At 40.3% G+C, this 18,829-nt stretch overlaps 1 protein-coding gene across 2 annotated transcripts in view; it reads right to left on the reverse strand.

Moving 5' to 3' along the window:
• Positions 1 to 3,453: 3,453 nt before the first annotated feature.
• Positions 3,454 to 18,829, reverse strand: part of Sptz (Spastizin) — a 37,459-nt gene continuing 22,083 nt past the window's right edge. For both annotated transcript variants that reach the window (XM_067783465.1, XM_067783464.1), the window contains 4 exons: positions 16,942 to 17,200; positions 9,534 to 10,702; positions 9,341 to 9,471; positions 3,454 to 4,179 (listed from right to left, as the gene is read on the reverse strand). In XM_067783465.1, coding sequence (XP_067639566.1) covers positions 3,753 to 4,179; positions 9,341 to 9,471; positions 9,534 to 10,702; positions 16,942 to 17,200 — 1,986 coding nt within the window. In that variant the 3' untranslated portion in view covers positions 3,454 to 3,752. The remainder of the gene's footprint in view (positions 4,180 to 9,340; positions 9,472 to 9,533; positions 10,703 to 16,941; positions 17,201 to 18,829) is intronic.

Consider the following 18,829-nt stretch of genomic DNA (forward strand, 5'->3'; position numbering starts at 1 on the left):
TTCGAAATTTTCGATATCGAAAAAGTGGGCGTGGTTATTGCCCGATATCGTTAATTTTAAATAGCGATCTGAGATGAGTGCCCAGGAACCTACAAACCAAATTTCATCAAGATACCTCAAAATTTACTCAAGTTATCGTGTTAACGGACAGACGGACGGACGGACGGACGGACATGGCTCAATCGAATTTTTATTCGATACTGATGATTTTGATATATGGAAGTCTATATCTATCTCGATTCCTTTATACCTGTACAACCAACCGCTATCCAATCAAAGTTAATATACTCTGTGAGCTCTGCTCAACTGAGTATAAAACGTTTAAGCAGCTATATATCGGCACTCTGATGTTTAGGAATGTACATAGCCTTTTGTAGCAATATAGGAGTAGTACATATATGTGTATAAGTATATTCTTTCTTCAAGCTTAAATAACAGGTATAATGAGGTATCAGAAGGCATATCTTTGAACAAACAAAAAGCGATATCTAATTTACAAAGCTACAACTTAAAAAATAGGCGGATTCGTTTGTGACCCTTGCGCTGAATTCAGATTCAGCGCGTCAAAATGCATGAGAATACATTAGTCTGGGTTGGTCCCCATACAAAAAAAAAGTCGCTAATGTCCGCCCTAAATTTAAAGATTATATTGAGAGGGTTTCGGAAAATTTTTTTTTTATCCTTCGAAATACAGCCGATTTTTAAAATTGATATGTCATTATTTTAGCCTTGAGAAGCTTCACATTTCCGTTTAATGTCCTTTTAAGCTATTAAGTCGTTTTCACATGATTACGTCAGCTAACAAAGTTGTACCCACCTTGAAATATCCTTTTTTCCTTAACAAACGAAAGTACTTAAACATTTAAGAAAATGTTGCTTTTAAACCATATTACTAAAATAATAAAGAAATAAGTTTCAATATTTATTGCAACTGTTATTTTACCTGATTCTTATTATACTTAGACCTGAAACTCATGATATTTTTGTAGGAAAAATTATTATTAGGGTTTGCATTGAAAAGTTAATAAAGATATGCCAAATATCATGAATAGGGGAAGTCAAAGTAAATAAGTGACCAAGTTACAACGAAAAAACCTTTTCGGCTCTATTTCGAAGGATCAAAAAAATAAAAAATTAAATTTTCCGAAACCCTCTCAACATAATCTTTAAATTTAGGGGCGGACATTAGCAACTTTTTTTTTTTACCCAGTCTAGAATACATGTCCGCATTACCAGAGCTTCCAGTCTGCTGGCGATCATAAAAAAATGCGAATCTATTAGTGTGCCCCATGTATTCTCATGAATTTTGATGCGCTTAATCCAAGCCGGAGGAGGAGGGCAGGAGTTTGTAAGGCGCATGCAGCAGCTTCTTAGCAAAATATGTGCGGAAGGGTGCATGCCCGACGGTTGGAATCTAAGTGTTCTTTGCCCAGTCCACAAGAAGGGGGATACTGCAAAATGCACCAACTATCGTGGAATCAGCCTTCTCAATATCGCATATAAGGTGCTTTCAAGTGTATTGTGCGAAAGATTGAAGCCCACCGTGAACCGGCTGATTGGACCTTATCAGTGCGGCTTCAGACCTGCTAAATCTACCATCGACCAGATTTTCGCAATGCGACAAATCTTGGAAAAAACCCGTGAAAAAAGAATCGACACACATCACCTCTTCGTGGACTTTAAAGCGGCCTTCGACAGCACGAAAAGGAGCTACCTATATGCCGCTATGTCTGAATTTGGTTTCCCCGCAAAACTTATACGGCTGTGCAAAATGACGTTGAGCAACACCATCTGCTCAGTCAGAATTGGGAAGGACCTCTCCGAGCCGTTCGAAACTAAACGAGGTTTCAGACAGGGTAACCCACTATCGTGCGATTTCTTTAATTTGATGCTGTAGAAAATTATACTACTGCAGAACTTAGCCGCACTGGAACAATATACTATAAAAGCGTGCAATTACTGGCATATGCTGATGACATTGATATCATCGGCCTAAACACCCGCGCTATTAGCTATGCTTACTCCAGACTGGAAAAAGAAGCAGTAAAGATGGGTTTGATGGTGAATGAGGATAAAACGAAGTACCAGCTGTCATCGAGCAAAGAGTCAACGCATATGCGCCTTGGCAACCACGCTATTGTTGGCAGCCATAATTTCGAAATAGTAAAAGACTTATTTTATTTCGGATCCAGCATCAACACTAGCAACAACATCAGCACTGAAATCCAGCGAAGAATCAATCTTGCCAATAAATGCTACTTTGGACTAGGTAGGCAATTGAAAAGTAAAGTCCTCTCTCGGCGAACGAAAATCATACTCTACAAGTCACTTATCGTACCCGTCCTGTTATATGGGGCAGAAGCATGGACCATGACAACAACAGATGAAGCGGCTTTGCGAGTTTTCGAGAGAAAAGTTCTTCGAAAGATTTATGGACCTCTACGCGTTGGCGATGGCGAGTACCAAAGAAGATTTAATGATGAGCTGTACGAGCTATACGCAGACATCAACATAGTCCAGCGAATTAAAACGCAGAGGCTGCGCTGGCTAGGCCATGTTATGCGAATGAAAGATGATGCTCCGGCCAAGAAAGTGTTTCTATCGGAACCCGCCTATGGAAGCAGAGGTAGAGGGCGGCCCCCACTCCGTTGGAAGGACCATGTGGAAAACGATTTAAACTCCCTTGGTGTGACCAATTGGCGCCGGTTGGCGGAGCGAAGGAGCGACTGGAGCGCCTTGTTGGACGGCCATAGCCGTTTAGACGGTTAAGCGCCAATTAAGTAAGTAAGTAATTCAAGCCGGGCTTCTAACAATAAAAAACGGAAAAGTATTTCTGACGGTTGAGCGGTTGTGGAGGAACCCAGACATCAGGCCAATTTTGATTTCGGTGTAAGCCCTTTCATGGGCCCAATGTATAGCTTCTCCAGCCAAATTGCCAACCTCACCTACCCGTGGCGATTTCTGTTTCTTTGGCAGGCAAGACTCTGGAAACCCCAAGTGCCTCATGGTACTAGAGGGTTGGCGAGGGATGACCTAGAAAGTTGAACGTGATCATATTAAATAGTTCCGAGATGATTGGAAAAAAGGAACATCACACTCCCTAAAACATTTATCGCTACAACAAAAAAGGCCAATTCTGGTTTTTAATATTCGCTTCTAATTTTTCGAACTTCGAAGATCGGCCTCTTGTTGTTAAATAAGCGTGAAAAAAAATGTATACAATTCGAATAAATAAATAAAAAAATAAATGTACGGCGCGATAACCTCCGAAGAGATCTAAGGCCTAGCTTCTCTTCTCTTCCACAATTCGAATAAGCAAAGATATTAATAAGAGGTCAAGTTCGAACTTCGAAAGCAAATATCAATGTCATGGATGTTAACTTCGTAAAATGCGGTGATTATTTTTTTTTTTTTTCGTATGTAACAATTTATTGTTTAATCAATCAATAATGATATTCTATAGGGTATCTTTACTTTATTTGTTTAAATATTATGCATATGTAGATGTATACATGAGTGAATATATATATGTATGTAAATTTTAAATAAAAGTCTTGAAATGTTATAATAAAAAAAAATTTTATATAATCACAATAGAGGTAATTCATAAGAAATTAGAATATTCATGAGGTTTCCAATATTTCTACCAATCAGTCTATTACTACTTAAGAGCTTGTAAGTGAAAGAAGAATTTCTTCAAATAAGCTATTGTTTCTGTAGTTGTTGTTGTTGTTGTTATTGTAGCGAATAACCTACCCTTCACGTGCTGCAGCATTAAAATTTAATTTCCTCTCACATAACTTTTTTATATGCACCTGACTTGTGAGTTCGGCTTGTCGCATAATACGACGAATATCGCCAATGCGCTCATATTTATTCGCTAAAAGGTAAGCGGATTTTAGTTGACCTATAAAAATGTGTGAAGATATGCGCAGTTCGACGCTGTGTATCTTTTTGGTGAGATTATTCAGTATGGTCTTCACTTCCGGCTCATTACTATTGCACGCTGAATTTATGGCGACTGAGAGCGTTTCATCAATGTCACGTGTCTGGACGCCATTGTTTGATGTTATGCAGTCTATTAATTTTTCTACATCACCGATTCGTTGGTTTGAGGCAAGAAATTTGGCAGTTGCTGCGAATACTTTCACTTCCTGCAATTTATAATGGTGAATAATTCTGCGGAAAAGAAATTTTTTTTTAAATTAGTGTGTATTTAAATATAGTCGCTGAGAAGAAAGAAAATTAGATTTTTATGTACAAAAAAAAAACAAATGTACAGTGCGATCTTCGATGCCGGAACGAATCCCCCAGCGGGTTAGGGGGTCAGAATATACCCGCGGTAGGTATGCCTGTCGTAAGAGGCGACTAAAATACCAGATGTGTAGCGCAACCCTTCAAGTTGCCAGCGCAATATATAGCTTCTCCAAACCCAATTGTCAACCTCACCTATCCGCGGCGAATCCTGTTTCACTAACAGACAAGGGAAATTTGTTCACATTCCCGCAAGGCAACATTAGCTCCCAGCCGGATAAGTGGCTTGTAAAAGTGGCGACTAAATTCCACACACCCCGAAGATCCGACGTGGTCATGTCAAATCGTTCCTGAGATGGTCGTGCTAGTTCATTAATAGTGCTAATTTCCGGAGCGTGCCTGACCTATTCCAGAAGAAGGCCATCAATTATGATAATACCCCCCCCCCCCCCCCCCCCCCCCCAAATTTTCGGTGAGTGTCTTTATCGCTACAAAAAGAAGAAGAATTAACAAACCGACCTCGCACAACCCTAGACCGATATAGATCCAGTTCGGGACAAGGAGTGGCACACATACATATTAGATACTCGACATCGCATGAACTGATTAGATACAGTATTCTTTTTTGGTATCGCTTCACAAATATCGGTGACCTGACAGTGTTGAAACAAAAATACTCGATACACAAAATGTCCATGTCACAAGATGGTTTTCTGTAAATTACTAAAACAAGTAAGCACGTGGTTCTAACAATGACATCAACGACCGAGAAAATGGGAACTACAGGTGGTTACCGTCAGAATAGCCAGTACTTTAGGATGCCGAATTATTAAACCAAATTAAAGAAATATAGATTACCAAATTTTTTATGCATGAAAGACCCTTTTGACCAGGAAGTAGTGTATTGCTATAAAAGTATCGAATAGAAAGGATGGATAACTATCAAGCGATAAAAGTATTCATCTTCCTGATATTCTTCCTCAACCTCTTTTTTCTCTCTAGCCCACACCTTCTATTTATCTCTCTTTCATTTTCCCCTCCTCTTCCTCCTCCTCTGCCTTTTCGTTTTTATCTTAATCTTGCTCCATCTCCTAATGTTCGTAGTCCCCAAGGCTCTTCCTTTTTGTGTTCATCTTCTAATTTTATTGTTTTATTATTGCCTTTCCTTTGGTCCTTCTTTACTCGACATTTTCTTTCCTGTTGTTGTTGTTGTTGTAGCAATGCTCGCCCCACCTAATAGCCGCGACCGATCACAAATTGTCATCAATATCCTCTAACGGGAGTCCAAGGAAACTTGCCGTTTCAACAGGGGTGGACCATAAGGAAAGGGGTGTTAGAGGCGTTCGTTCCACATTACATTTAAAGAGATGGTTGGTGTCATGTGGGGACACATTGCAAGCAGGGCATACATTTTGTATGTCGGGGTTGATTCTGGATAGGTAAGAGTTTAACCTGTTACAGTATCCAGAACGAATTTGAGCAAGAGTGACACGCGTTTCCCTGGGGAGTATGCGTTCCTCTTCTGCGAGTTCTGGATATTTTTCTTCAAGTACTGGATTCACCGGGCAATTCCCGACATAAAGGTCCGACGCCTGTCTATGGAGTTCACCAAGGACCTGCTTGTGTTTTTCCGCTTCATACGGCTGGGTTCTCAGGTGCCGTATTTCCTCAAAATGCTTACGGAGATGACTCCTTAGGCCCCTAGGCGGTGCTGGTTCGTCAATCAGATGTCTGTTGGGATGCCCAGGTTTCTGGGTATTCAACAGAAACTGTTTGGTCAGCATCTCATTTCTCTCCCTGATGGGGAGTATTCTCGCCTCATTATGCAGATGGTGTTCTGGGGACATAAGAAGACAGCCCGTGGCGATTCCGAGAGCAGTATTTTGGCAGGCCTGTAGTTTCTTCCAGTGGGTGGTTTTTAGGCTTGGCGACCATATAGGTGACGCGTAGCAAGTAATCGGCTGGCTAATTGCTTTGTATGTGGTCAAGAGCGTTTCTTTATCTTTTCCCCAGGTACTGCCAGCAAAGGATTTAAGGATTTTATCACGGCTCTGAATTCTTGGAACAATTGCGGTTGCGTGTGCACCAAAATGTAGATCCTGATCAAACGTCACACCCAAGATTTTGGGGTGTAGGACAGTCGGTAGCGTAGTGCCATCGACGTGGATGTTCAATATGGTCGACATTTGGGGCGTCCATGTTGTAAATAAGGTCGCGGAAGATTTAGTCGGTGACAATGACAGGTTTCGCGAGGCGAAAAAACTGGAGAGATCAGGGAGATAGCCGTTTATTTTATTGCATAGCTCATCGATCTTTGGGCCTGGGCCTGTGGCCATTATTGTGCAGTCATCGGCGTAGGAAACGATTGTGACTCCTTCCGGTGGTGAAGGTAGCTTAGATATGTAGAAATTAAACAAAAGCGGGGATAGGACACCACCCTGTGGCACCCCTTGTTTAATTCTCCTTTGTTTTGATGTTTCGTTTCTGAATTGCACCGATGCCTGCCGACCACCCAGATAATTTGCGGTCCACCTTTTAAGACATGGGGGAAGGGTAGACCCTTCCAGGTCTTGCAGTAACGAGCCATGGTTGACCGTATCAAAAGCTTTTGATAGGTCTAACGCTACGAGTACTGTTCTATGGTGGGGATATTGATTCAAACCGCAATTTATCTGGGTGCTAATGACATTTAGCGCGGAGGTAGTGCTATGGAGTTTTCTGAAGCCATGCTGATGAGGGGCTAACTGCAAATGTGCTTGGAAATAAGGGAGCAAAATGGCTTCAAGCGTCTTTGCCACTGGCGATAGGAGAGATATCGGACGATATGACTCACCTACGTTAGCTGGTTTCCCAGGCTTTAGTAGCGGGACCACCTTGGCCATTTTCCATTTCTCGGGTATGACAAAGGTGGAAAGAGACAGGTTGAAGACATGAGCTAAATATTTGAAACCCTCTTTCCCTAGGTTTTTAAGCATCGGCATGGCTATGCCGTCTGGGCCCACTGCTTTGGATGGTTTAGCGCGACCAATGGCGTCCTCAACCTCTCTAGCGGTGATGGTAATTGGTGACGCGCTGAGTATGTGTTTATGTGCGCGTCTATTGGCTCTCCGTCTATCTTTGTCGACCGTAGGATGCATTATATATTGTCGGCAGAAAGCGCTCGCGCATTTTTTCGCATCCGACAGCACCTTATCGCCAAAGGCGATGGAAACTTTGTCTTTGTGCTTAGTCGGATTCGATAGGGACTTTACGGTGGACCAAAGTTTACCTACACCTCTTCGCCTTTCTTTTCATCTTCTTATTTCTCTGCTCTTTCTTTGCTCCATTTATCTTCCTCTCTCTCGCTATCTGTCTCTAATTTCCATGCTCTTTTTTCTTCCGTTCTCGCTGAACCTCCCGATCTATTTTCTCCTGCATATTCTTTACTTTTTTCTCTTCTTTCCTGCCCTCTCTCTCCTTTTTTTCTTTTTCCTCTCTAACCCTTTCTCACCCTCTAGTGTCAATTATTCTTACTTACTTACTCGCTTAATTGGCCATCCATAAAGGCGCGCCAGTCACTTCTTCGCTGGGTTAACTGGTACCAATAGTTCAATTTGGCCAAATATTCACCACTCTCTAAATTATACTGCCTGATCTAAAGGAAAAAGGGGTGGAGCTAATTGTAATGACAGATACATAGGGCGCATATACCCAAATATCATTAATCTAAACCACAGAGGTTTCATAGGTTAGGTTGGGTTGAACTAACCGGTCCATGAGGTCCTCACATAGACTGAATGAGTCCGCAGTGTTACCAGAAGTTTGTTTTAACGACCAAACTGAAAAACCCTATCAAACACCAGGACCTATGTTATAAAATAACTTCGTCCTCTTGGCAAATACTAAAAGCTTCCTAGGACTTAAGCCACTTATTGCTTCCAGATCTGACAGCTGTATCACTCCTAATAGCTGAAGTCTTAGCCTCTCAAACGTAGGGCACAAGCACAGAACGATCGTTTCCTCCTCCAATCCGCACTTCGTACATCTGCTATAACTGACCAAGCCTAATTTAAAGGCATGTGACGCCAGAAGGCAGTGCCCAGTCAGAATACCCGTCATGAGTCTACAGTCCGCGCTTGAACCCACGCCTTTCCCGCTTGGCCGGTCATGTGCACCTCTTGCCTTCGCTTAATCTCGCCCAGTCTAATTGGAACGTCTACGGAGTAAGCTTCAAGGGATGCGCCCTTTTTAGGTAGCTCATCCGCTTTTTCATTTCCATCTCTTCCCATATGCCCTGGGACCCAATATAGATGTATGCTTCTCCCTGTCCCGATTCTCTCCAGAGACTGCTTACACTCTAACACGCGAGGTTTCGTAGGAGAGTGATGCACCACCGACAAGTCTTTCGAATGCCGTCTTGGTAAGAGTTTAAGAGAACTACACACCTGATATTCTGATGAACGAAGAACCTACAAAAACCTTATTCGAATGCGGTAAAACTATTTTAAGCGAGCGTGGTAGCACCCGTATTTGAGCTTGGAGTTCTGAACCATATTCTCTTACTTGTTGTTACTTTGATTTTTATTACAAAGCTGTCACAGAGAAGTTTTGCTTGCTTGGTTGAACGAACTGAGGAAATGTGCAGCCTCAAGGTCAAACAAATCGATCCAACCGCAGTCAGGCTCATGGTCCTGGCAAAGGTCTGTTCTTATCGCTTCACTCCCTTAAACATTCGATGACTGAGTGAAATATCAACCTATCTCAGCTGCTTTTCAAGAACCCCGGAGTTTGTTTGAAGAACTCAGAACTTTTCAAAAACTCGTTATTTCTGAATTTCCTTTTTAAAGGGCCTATTTCAGTATAAATTGAACACATTTTGAACTACGATAGGGCGGATTTCCACCACATTCTGAGATAGTGCATTTTTGAACTCGTAGCCGAGCCAGTTGGAAAATTCAATTCGTTAGTTTTACAGACTATTTTTTGTGTACCTTCATTCTATTCCGTTATATGCAACGTTCTGGCTGGCTTAGACCACAGTGCACTTTTGATAAATAAAATCTTAAAAAATAAAGCAAAGTTTAGTATTAATTTGACGATCCCTTACCTATAGACCAAACCATAACCTTCATCAATATTTTTCCCACAAATTAAAATTAAAATGCATATTTGTATTCGATCTTGAACGCCATCGAATAATGTGGGGAGCTTTAGCTTGCCGGAACTGTCATTACGTACCTAAATTGAAAGATTATTAAAGGCATTTGCTAATTCGATGCATGCGAACAGTATTTACAGACCTGTTTCAATGCTTTCAAAGTATTTGGCTCATCTGTAGTACGTGCCATCTCTTTTTCACAGTAAGCTAAAAACTTTGCCACCTCTAATTGCATTGCTATTGTATTTATATGACTATTCAAAGCACGCGCATCCATATGCATTAGAAAATTCGAATTTGAAGATGGTGTATTCGCACCAGAAGCCATACTCGACCGTCGACTGCTAATTGAATCGCTTCTACTACGAAACATTTGCGCCAAATTCACTTTCTCCCATTGCGTCAATTCTAATTGAGATTGTAAATGTTTGTGCGCATTATGTAAATGCAATGCACTCGCATGTAATTGCTGAAATGAATCACAATTCATTGAATAAAAACGTACACAAGTCATGCTGGCACGTATGGGGTCTTGTAGTAGAAGCTGCAGCTGATACAGTGAATTGAGTAAATTTTGTGTTTCCAAATAGTGACAAGTCTGCAGTAGTGTAGAACGCCAAATTGTTAAACTTGCATCCAATTTTTGCATATTTCCAATTAAATCGGGCACTTCACCATAACGTAGTGACACTAAAAAAATATTATGAATGAATAGTTCGAATTCGAGATTTTGTTGCAGAAAATATTTAAGTGCAGCAATGTGCTCATGATGACGTATAAGATATTGGAGCACATCTATATGAGATCCATAGGTTAGCACATAATAGAGACATTCTTCAAAAGCGCGCGTGTGTTGTAGATATTGACCCGTTTTGTTATCTAAATTTGTATGCAACCCAACGACATTACTATGTAAATCGGTATATTGGCCTTTAGTGATATTTTTCAAATTGGCCAATGTGGTGAGTATGCCCAAAGCGGGTTCATGTAAACGAATTGGGCATGAATCTTTGCGACGCGATATAAGCGATGCCAATGAGGTATTTGAACTGCGTATGAGTGAAGCACGCTTCAATGTTTCCGGTTGTGGTTTTAAGCATTGTGTATTCTCTATAGTTTTAATAATTTCTTGCAGTAGCGGTGGTCCTCGTTGTGGCCTTTTCGTTGCACGAATATCTTGTTCTTGATAACCTTCGAGGGAATTGTCATTGTTGTCCATGTCGTATGTTGTGGACATAATGAAATTTGTTATTTTATCATTCATAAACTCGCTACTCAACTTGGTCATGCAGTAGGAGAACTTTTCGCGTGCTGTAAAGAAACAAAAGCATTTTTAATCTCACTATAGCTATTGTGGCGAATGTTGATATCACTAGGCTGTTAATAAATAATCACGCAACAATAAAAACAATGAGCAGCCACTCGTATATACATGTACACATTAAAGCTAGCAACACTTATGTAGAAGGCAACGAAGAGATCTCTCACCCACACACATGTGGTCATCAGCCGAAGTAGTTACTTGCACATACACACGCATATGGCTATAAACTACAAATATGCATGTACTCATATAACTAATTACCCAGCAGGAGATACAAGAGTTCTAGAAGGTGAAACGTCTAGACTTTAGGAGAAATATGCGAACGAAGCAACGGAGAGTATAAAAGCAGCGCAGGCTGCACAATCAGTAATCAGTTTGATTTAAACACGTAATTAGTTGTGAAGTATAAGTGTTATTGTAAACTACTCTCAAAGTAGTCTAATAAAGACCATTTTGCATTACTGAATATTGGAGTTATTTATTCAACAATTTAGCGATTCGAACGTTTGCAGAAGGTGTATAATACAAGAATTTCCGAAAATTCGTTACACTATAAATGTGAATGTTTGGAATTTAGTTGTTTGCATGACCCGAAGGTTGTGGTTGTGACTCCATTGCGCCAGGACAACAGCACGGATTAGAATGAAATTTGGTCCACACATAACCAACAGTTTGAAGAGATATATTGACCGTATTTTTTCAAAAGGGGGGATCCTACACCCCTGGACAATTATTTTCAATCGTTATAAATTTAAACATTTTGACTTAGACCAATGTTATTGTGTATATGGACCATATAAATTGAGCAAAAATTTTGGAAATATTGAGAATGAACCCCCAAAAGAAGCCAAGTTTTTTTTAAATCGTTGTCACCTTATTTATCCTTTTTGATTTGGATTTTTTTTTTTTTTTAATTTTGGTCATGTATATCGAGGTCCTAGAAATTTGAGCAATGGGACCTGATATCTTAGCTCCACCTCTCTTCCCCAAAAACCTAAATCGAGGTGTAAGGAAGGCTGCAGTTTGGGTTCAACTCGAAAATTTTTAGAGCCACTATTTAGGGGGCCTTCATTACAGAAGAGAGGTCATTAGAGACCTTTTTTGTGATATGGGGTCTATCTTGTTCGGAAACCTTTCGGGAATATCTCTGTTCCATTTTATGATTTTTTTCGGAATCGTTTCCATGTAACTCCCGATAGATTGAGTTAGATTAGGTTGAACTGGCCGGTCAATGAGGACCCCACATAGACTACATCAGTCCCTAAAATTAACAGAAGCTTTTTTAACGACCAAACGGAAAACCTTATCAAAAACCAGGACCTATGTTATCAAATAACTCCGTCCTCCCCCGTACCACTCCTAAAAGCTGGAGTCTTAGCCTGGCAAGCGCAGGGCATGAGGACAAAAAGTGCTTGGTCGTTTCCCCCTCTGACCCGTACTTCCTACATCTGCTATCATTGACCAAGCCTAATTTAAAGGCATGTGACGATAGAAGGCGGTGTTCAATCAATCTCTTTTCAATGGACAAACTTTTTTAGTCTAAGGTTGTATTTAAGACCTACACATGATCTTGGGTCCACGCGTTTCCCGCTTGGTCGATCATGTGCACCTCTCGCCTTCTCTTAATCTCGCTCAATCTTATTGGCCCGTCTACGGATCACGCTCCGAGGGAGATCTTTTTTACATAATTGATCCGCTTTTTCATTTTCATCTATACCCATATGCACTGTGACCAAATAACACACTTTTAGATGCTATGCTTTGCAGCCTTAATTGTGCTGGCTGTCAATATAAAAGTTGACAAGGCTACAGTTTAGGTTATTTTCTTCCAGTGTATCTACTGCTTTGGTTACGGCTACAACTTTCGCCTGAAACACGCAAAAGTGATCTAGAACCTTATAGGATCTGTTTATTTCCAGATGAGCACAGTATACCGCAGAACCAACTCCTTCCGCTACTTTAGAGCCATCGGTGTAAACGTGTATCACCTTTTCCGCCATTTCTGGCTCTAAGAGCCCCTTCAAGCGCAGATAAGGAAGTCTGTTAGTCCTGTAATTGATGACGTTATACTATTATGGCGGTATGGTCTGGGCTCAAGCTGCCCCTAGGCACTGAGCTTCATTGCAGTTGTTAATGCTATGTTCTTTGCCACCATGTCCACAGGTGGAATGTGCAGAATGGCATACAGTGTAAACGTCCGGGTTATTTTCAGGGCTCCCGCAGTGCTAAGCATTGATAGCCTGCATCCCCGATAATTTAGTTACAATTTCAAAAATGTTTTCTGGATCATTTTTCGACTATTGCACTATTATTTCGAAATCATCTTCGTCTCATTTCGAGCGTATATCGGGATTGTGTTAGGGATCACTTTAGGGACCACTTCGGAAATTTTATTTCGCGATACTTTCGAAACTATATCCGTATCATTTCGAGATTGTATACGCATCATTTCGGATTTGTTTAAAGGGTAAATCGAGATTATTTCGGGACCTATGTTTGAATTTTTTCGAGATTATGTTTGCGAATTATGCTTATGAGTATTTGAACTTTGTTTCTGACATCAGTTCGGGACTATTCTCGGTTTTTTCCCACCACTGCGCTACTGTTCCGAGATCAACATAGAATTAAGGATCTAGATTATCTTAAGACTATCTTTGCATGATTTCGGAATCACTTCGGGACTATGTTTACATCATTTCGGGATTTTCTCGGTATACTTTCGGTGTTATTTTCCGATAATTTGCAGAGTGCTTTCAGGATCGTAATTTTTCGACTATTAAAGGATTGTTTCGAGACTATCTCCGTATAATATCGGGACCCTTTCGGAATCATTTAAGAAATATTTCGCGATAACTACGAGACTATCTCCGTATCATTTTACGACTGTTTCCGGACTATTTCGGGATTGTTTTAAGTATCATATGGGGACTGAATCGACTTTCGTACTATACGGGATTGCGTTTAAGGATTATACCCGATATTGTTATCGGTTGCCTTGTATTAATAAATTAACAGAAGTTCAGAATTCCACTTTAGATATATATTGTAACAAATTTAGGGAAATTCCGCTTATTCTCTAAACTGTTGAATAAATCACTCCAATATTCAGTATTGCAATATGGTATTTATTTAGTGTACTTGGGAGGAGTACAATTATACTTCAATATCACGTACTTCACAACAGCTGATTACTGATTACTCAGCTTGCGCTGCTTTTATACTCTCCGTTGCTTCATTCGCATATTTCTACTAAAGTCTAGACGTTTCGCCTTCTAGAACTGCTGTGTCTCCTGCTTGGTAATTGAGCTATATATATGCGTGTGCATGTGTGTGTAACAACTTCGGCTGATGACTACATCTGTGTGTGAGTTATCTCTTCGTTGCCTTTTATATATGCCTGTAAATGATGATTGATGTATTCATGTATATATGAGTGGCTGCTTCATGTTTTTTGTTGTTGCGTGTTTATTTACTAACAGCCTAGTGATGTCAACATTCGCCACAATATTGTTCTTTCGTTGACTTCCTTCATCGAACGGATCGACTATGTCGGGTTAGGCCCACTTGCATAACTTTTTTATTAGAGTTAATTTTAAAATAGCTCAAATTGTATGGATTAGCCCTTATTTGAAGCTAAATCAATGTTCTTCAAGCAGGCCCTATATATTTATAACATTTTTACTACCTTAACATTAGTTCGCTATATTCTATACAAAAAAGAGAATTCCTTCAATAACTTCACATTAAGCTAGAGACTTGAAACTTGGCGTATGGGTCGAAATATGATGGTCAGTCTGGCGATTTAGTTTAAGGTAGCCTCCCGATGAGCTAAATACTTGAAACTTTGACCATAGTCAAATGAGAATGGATTACGCTAGGTCACGCACAGGTCACACCATTTATAAAACTACAAAATAAATCAGCCAAAACATAAAGTTTCTGAAGAATACTAATAATTTATAAAAATCAACTGGTGAACTGTGCATAGAAATCGAAACAAACAAACAAGGAAGGCTAAGTTCGGGTGTAACCGAACATTACATACTCAGCTGAGAGCTTTGGACACAAAGCAAAATAGTATTTTAGAAGGGAGTGGGCCGTAGTTCTATAGGTGGGCGCCTTTTCGAGATATCGCCATAAAGGTAGACCAGGGGTGACTCTAGAATGTGTTTGCACGATATGGGTATCAAATGAAAGTTGTTAATGAGTATTTTAAAAGGGAGCAGCCCTAGTTTCTATATGAGAAGGCGTTTTCGAGATATCGACCAAAATGTGGACCAGGGTGACCCAGAACATCATCTGTCGGGTACCGCTAATTTATTTATATATGTAATACTACGAACAGTATTCCTGCCATGACTCCAAAGGCTTTTGATTTCGCCCTGCAGAAATTTTTTCATTTTCTTCTACTTAATATGGTAGGTGTCACACCCATTTTACAAAGTTTTTTCTAAAGTTCTATTTTGCGTCAAAAACCCAATCCAATAACCATTTTTCATCACTTTTTTCGTATTTGGTATAGAATTATGGCATTTTTTTAATTTTTCGAAATTTTCGATATCGAAAAAGTGGGCGTGGTCATAGTCGGATTTCGCCCATTTTTATTACCAAGAAAAAATGAGCTCAGATAAGTACGTGAACTAAGTTTAGTAAAGATATATCGATTTTTGCTCAAGTAATCGTGTTGACGGCCGAGCGGAAGAACAGACGGTCGACTGTGTATAAAAACTGGGCGTGGCTTCAAACCGATTTCGCCCATTTTCACAGAAAACAGTTATCATCATAAAAGCTATGTCCTTACCAAATTTTACAAGAATTTGTAAATTTTTGTTCGACTTATGGCATTAAAAGTATTCTAGACAAATTAAATGAAAAAGGGCGGAGCCACGCCCATTTCGAAATGTTCTTTTATTTTTGTATTTTGTTGCATCATATTGCTACGAATATTAGCAAAACTAAGGGGTGCTGCATGCAGCGCCTTGCATGCACATCCATAGATCAATCATTATGTATCTACATAAACGAATCAATCATTATATCTACACATATGTAGGTACACGCAGCTGAGAGCAACGCACAAGCACATGCAGATATCTTATCTGAAATGCTCCTAAAGGTATGCAATTGTGATTGTGGAAGTGTCGCTCACACATACAAGCGCATGGGGTATGAGAGAAGCTATAAAAATTATACATCTGTAGTTGTAGCTGAGAAATTTATAACTAGCTAAGTAAATTCTAGAAGCGCCTAGAAGATGTCACGAGGAAATCACAGAGTATAAAAACATCAGCGGTACAGGCGCTATGGGCAGTTTCAGTTAAGCACGCTATCTGTCGGGCAATAGTCAGTTTCATTTGAGCTATCAATCAGTTTGGTTATTAAGCAAGCTATTCGTTGCAAAATATAAGTGTTATTGTGAAGTACTTTAATAAAGGCCATTTTTCCATTATTCAATATTGGAGTTATTTATTCAACAGTTTAGCGATACTAACGTTGGCAGAAGATTGCAAATCAGGCGAATTGCGGTAAATTCGTTACATCATTACTGGAGTTGAATGTTGACATAATTTATTTATATACTGTAAAGATATTAAATATTTGTTAAAATTTGACTTTAAAAAAAATTTGTTTAAAAAGTGGGCGTGTTCTTCATCCGATTTTGCTAATTTTTATTTAGCATATATATAGTAATAGTAGTAACGTTCCTACCAAATTTCATCATGATATCTTCAACCACTTCCAAATTACAGCTTGCAAAACTTTTAAATTACCTTCTTTTAAAAGTGGGCGGTGCCACGCCCATTTTCCAAAACTTTACTAATTTTCTATTCTGCGTCATAAGGTCAACCCATCTACCGAGTTTTATCGCTTTATCCGTCTTTGGTAATGAATTATCGCACTTTTTCGATATCGAAAAAGTGGGCGTGGTTATAGTCCGATTTCATTCATTTTAAATAGCGATCTGAGATGAGTGCCCAGGAACCTACATACCAAATTTCATTAAGATACCTCAAATTTACTCAAGCTATCGTCTTTACGGACAGACGGACGGAGGGACGGACGGACATGGCTAGATGAATTTCTTTTTTCGCCAAGATCATTTTGATATATAGAAGTCTATATCTATCTCGATTAGTTTATGCCGTTACGAGGTACCATTATGCGAACAAAGTTAATATACTCTGTGAGCTCTGCTCAGCTGAGTATAAAAATATTAGCCACTTACCTGTATCAAAGCAACCAGCACGCAAACAAGATAGACCATGTGCAGCCATCACACCAGCTGTGGAAAATCCACACTTCAGATGAACCTCAAATGCTAAGTCCCATTTTTCAGCTTGCACCAATGAATCGCCCAGTTTGCGTAGGCTATGATTGTTTAGCGGACCGGGCGGTATTAGAGATTCACAGCCATTTTGAACTATGGACATAATAATCTCTGAATGCTCGCGAATAGTTTCGATTTCAGGTGGACCACCGCGTACCTTGATACAAAGAAATTAAGAAAAAAAATATTTTAATTTCGTAAATTCTCTGATTTTGAATAACATTGTTAGAATGAAAATATCGAAAGGTATACTTCCAACTGTGGTCGGTTGCAGGGCTGAGTTCATACATAAAACACCAAAACATTCGTAAGCTTTTGGAAAATTTTTTTGGCATTTCGCCTTTCAACTCTCCAACGACAGAATCTTTTTAAAAAAGCTTCAATTAGAATGCATCCGGGAATCACTATAATGCTTAAATAGCGAATACTAAGCACCCTTGGAATTTTTGGAAAGTTTTGAAAAACAAATTAAATTCTTTCCAGATGTTATTGAAAGGTGAACGGTTTTAAAGCGTAATTCATGTAATTTCAAGTATAATTTGAAGGTAAATAGGAGTCATATATGAACCTAAGGGAGTCCCAAATAGCTCATTTTCGCCACTTATTGCCCTCCGAAAAGAGTGTTTTATGACGATTTTCAGAGTAATTTATGAATCTTATTCATAACCCGTTTTCGGCGCTTAGGTCAGGTTAGGTTAGGTTAGGTGGTAGCTGACCTGATAAGGATAGTTCACTTGAACAACACGAACGTCCGTTGTGATACCACATACAACAAAAATAACAGTAACTTAGATCTATGTAGCTACTTAGGTAATCGTTGGGTAGCAACGATAAAGCTCCGAATGATACCGATCTCAACTCTGGATAAATCCTCGGCAGATCCAAGTGAGTCGCGACCGAAGTACTTTCGCCTAGTTACCCATGGGACAGTGCCCTGTAAAAACCCCAATGACCATTGATAGGTGAGCCTTAGTGAACCCAATTATTTCAGCAGACCTCCTGCCATCCACTTTCGGCCAGAAAGATCTTGCTACCCGGCAAGAGGTGGTGTCCGCCGAACGTTTGCTGAGCTGACACGAGGCCCAGCTATGGAGGAAGAATCCACAGGTGGCTGCAATCGCAAGCGAGGTCCGACACTGCCAGACCACCCTCGATCGCACTGTAGTTGAGCTCAAGGCCTTGATAGCCGCTTGGCTATCAGAGTAGATGTTAAATTCCCTAACCGTAGTAGCACTGGATAGCATTTCATCCACCGCATCCTTAATCTCAGCAACTTCCGCTTGGAATACACTGCAGTGATCAGCCAACTTAAACTTGCGGCTTACACTTAGCTCTTGACAAAATACCCCCACCAACCTTTCCGTCCAACTTCGACCCATCCGTGAACAAGTTAATCGGTCCCATGCCCCAGATAATTCCTCTTCCGCACTCCTCTCTCGGTGGAATTCCTGGGTGAAGCTTGTATAGGGAGCAGTTATCGGCATACAATAGTCCGTTTTGTCCGGATTAAAGTCGAAACTGGTAAGAAGACTAGAGTGTCCGAAGTCAGAAAGCCCACAGCCCATATCAAGAAGCCTGTTGTTGTTGTTGTTGTTGTAGCGATAAGGTTGCTCCCCGAAGGCTTTGGGGAGTGTTATCGATGTGATGGTCCTTTGCCGGATACAGATCCGGTACGCTCCGGTACCACAGCACCATTAAGGTGCTGGCCCGACCATCTCGGGAACGATTTATGTGGCCACATTAAACCTTCAGGCCATCCCCTCCCTCCCCAACCCCAAGTTCCATA

The sequence above is a fragment of the Eurosta solidaginis genome, chromosome 4 (assembly GCF_040869045.1).
Source record: "Eurosta solidaginis isolate ZX-2024a chromosome 4, ASM4086904v1, whole genome shotgun sequence".
NCBI lineage: Eukaryota > Metazoa > Arthropoda > Insecta > Diptera > Tephritidae > Eurosta > Eurosta solidaginis.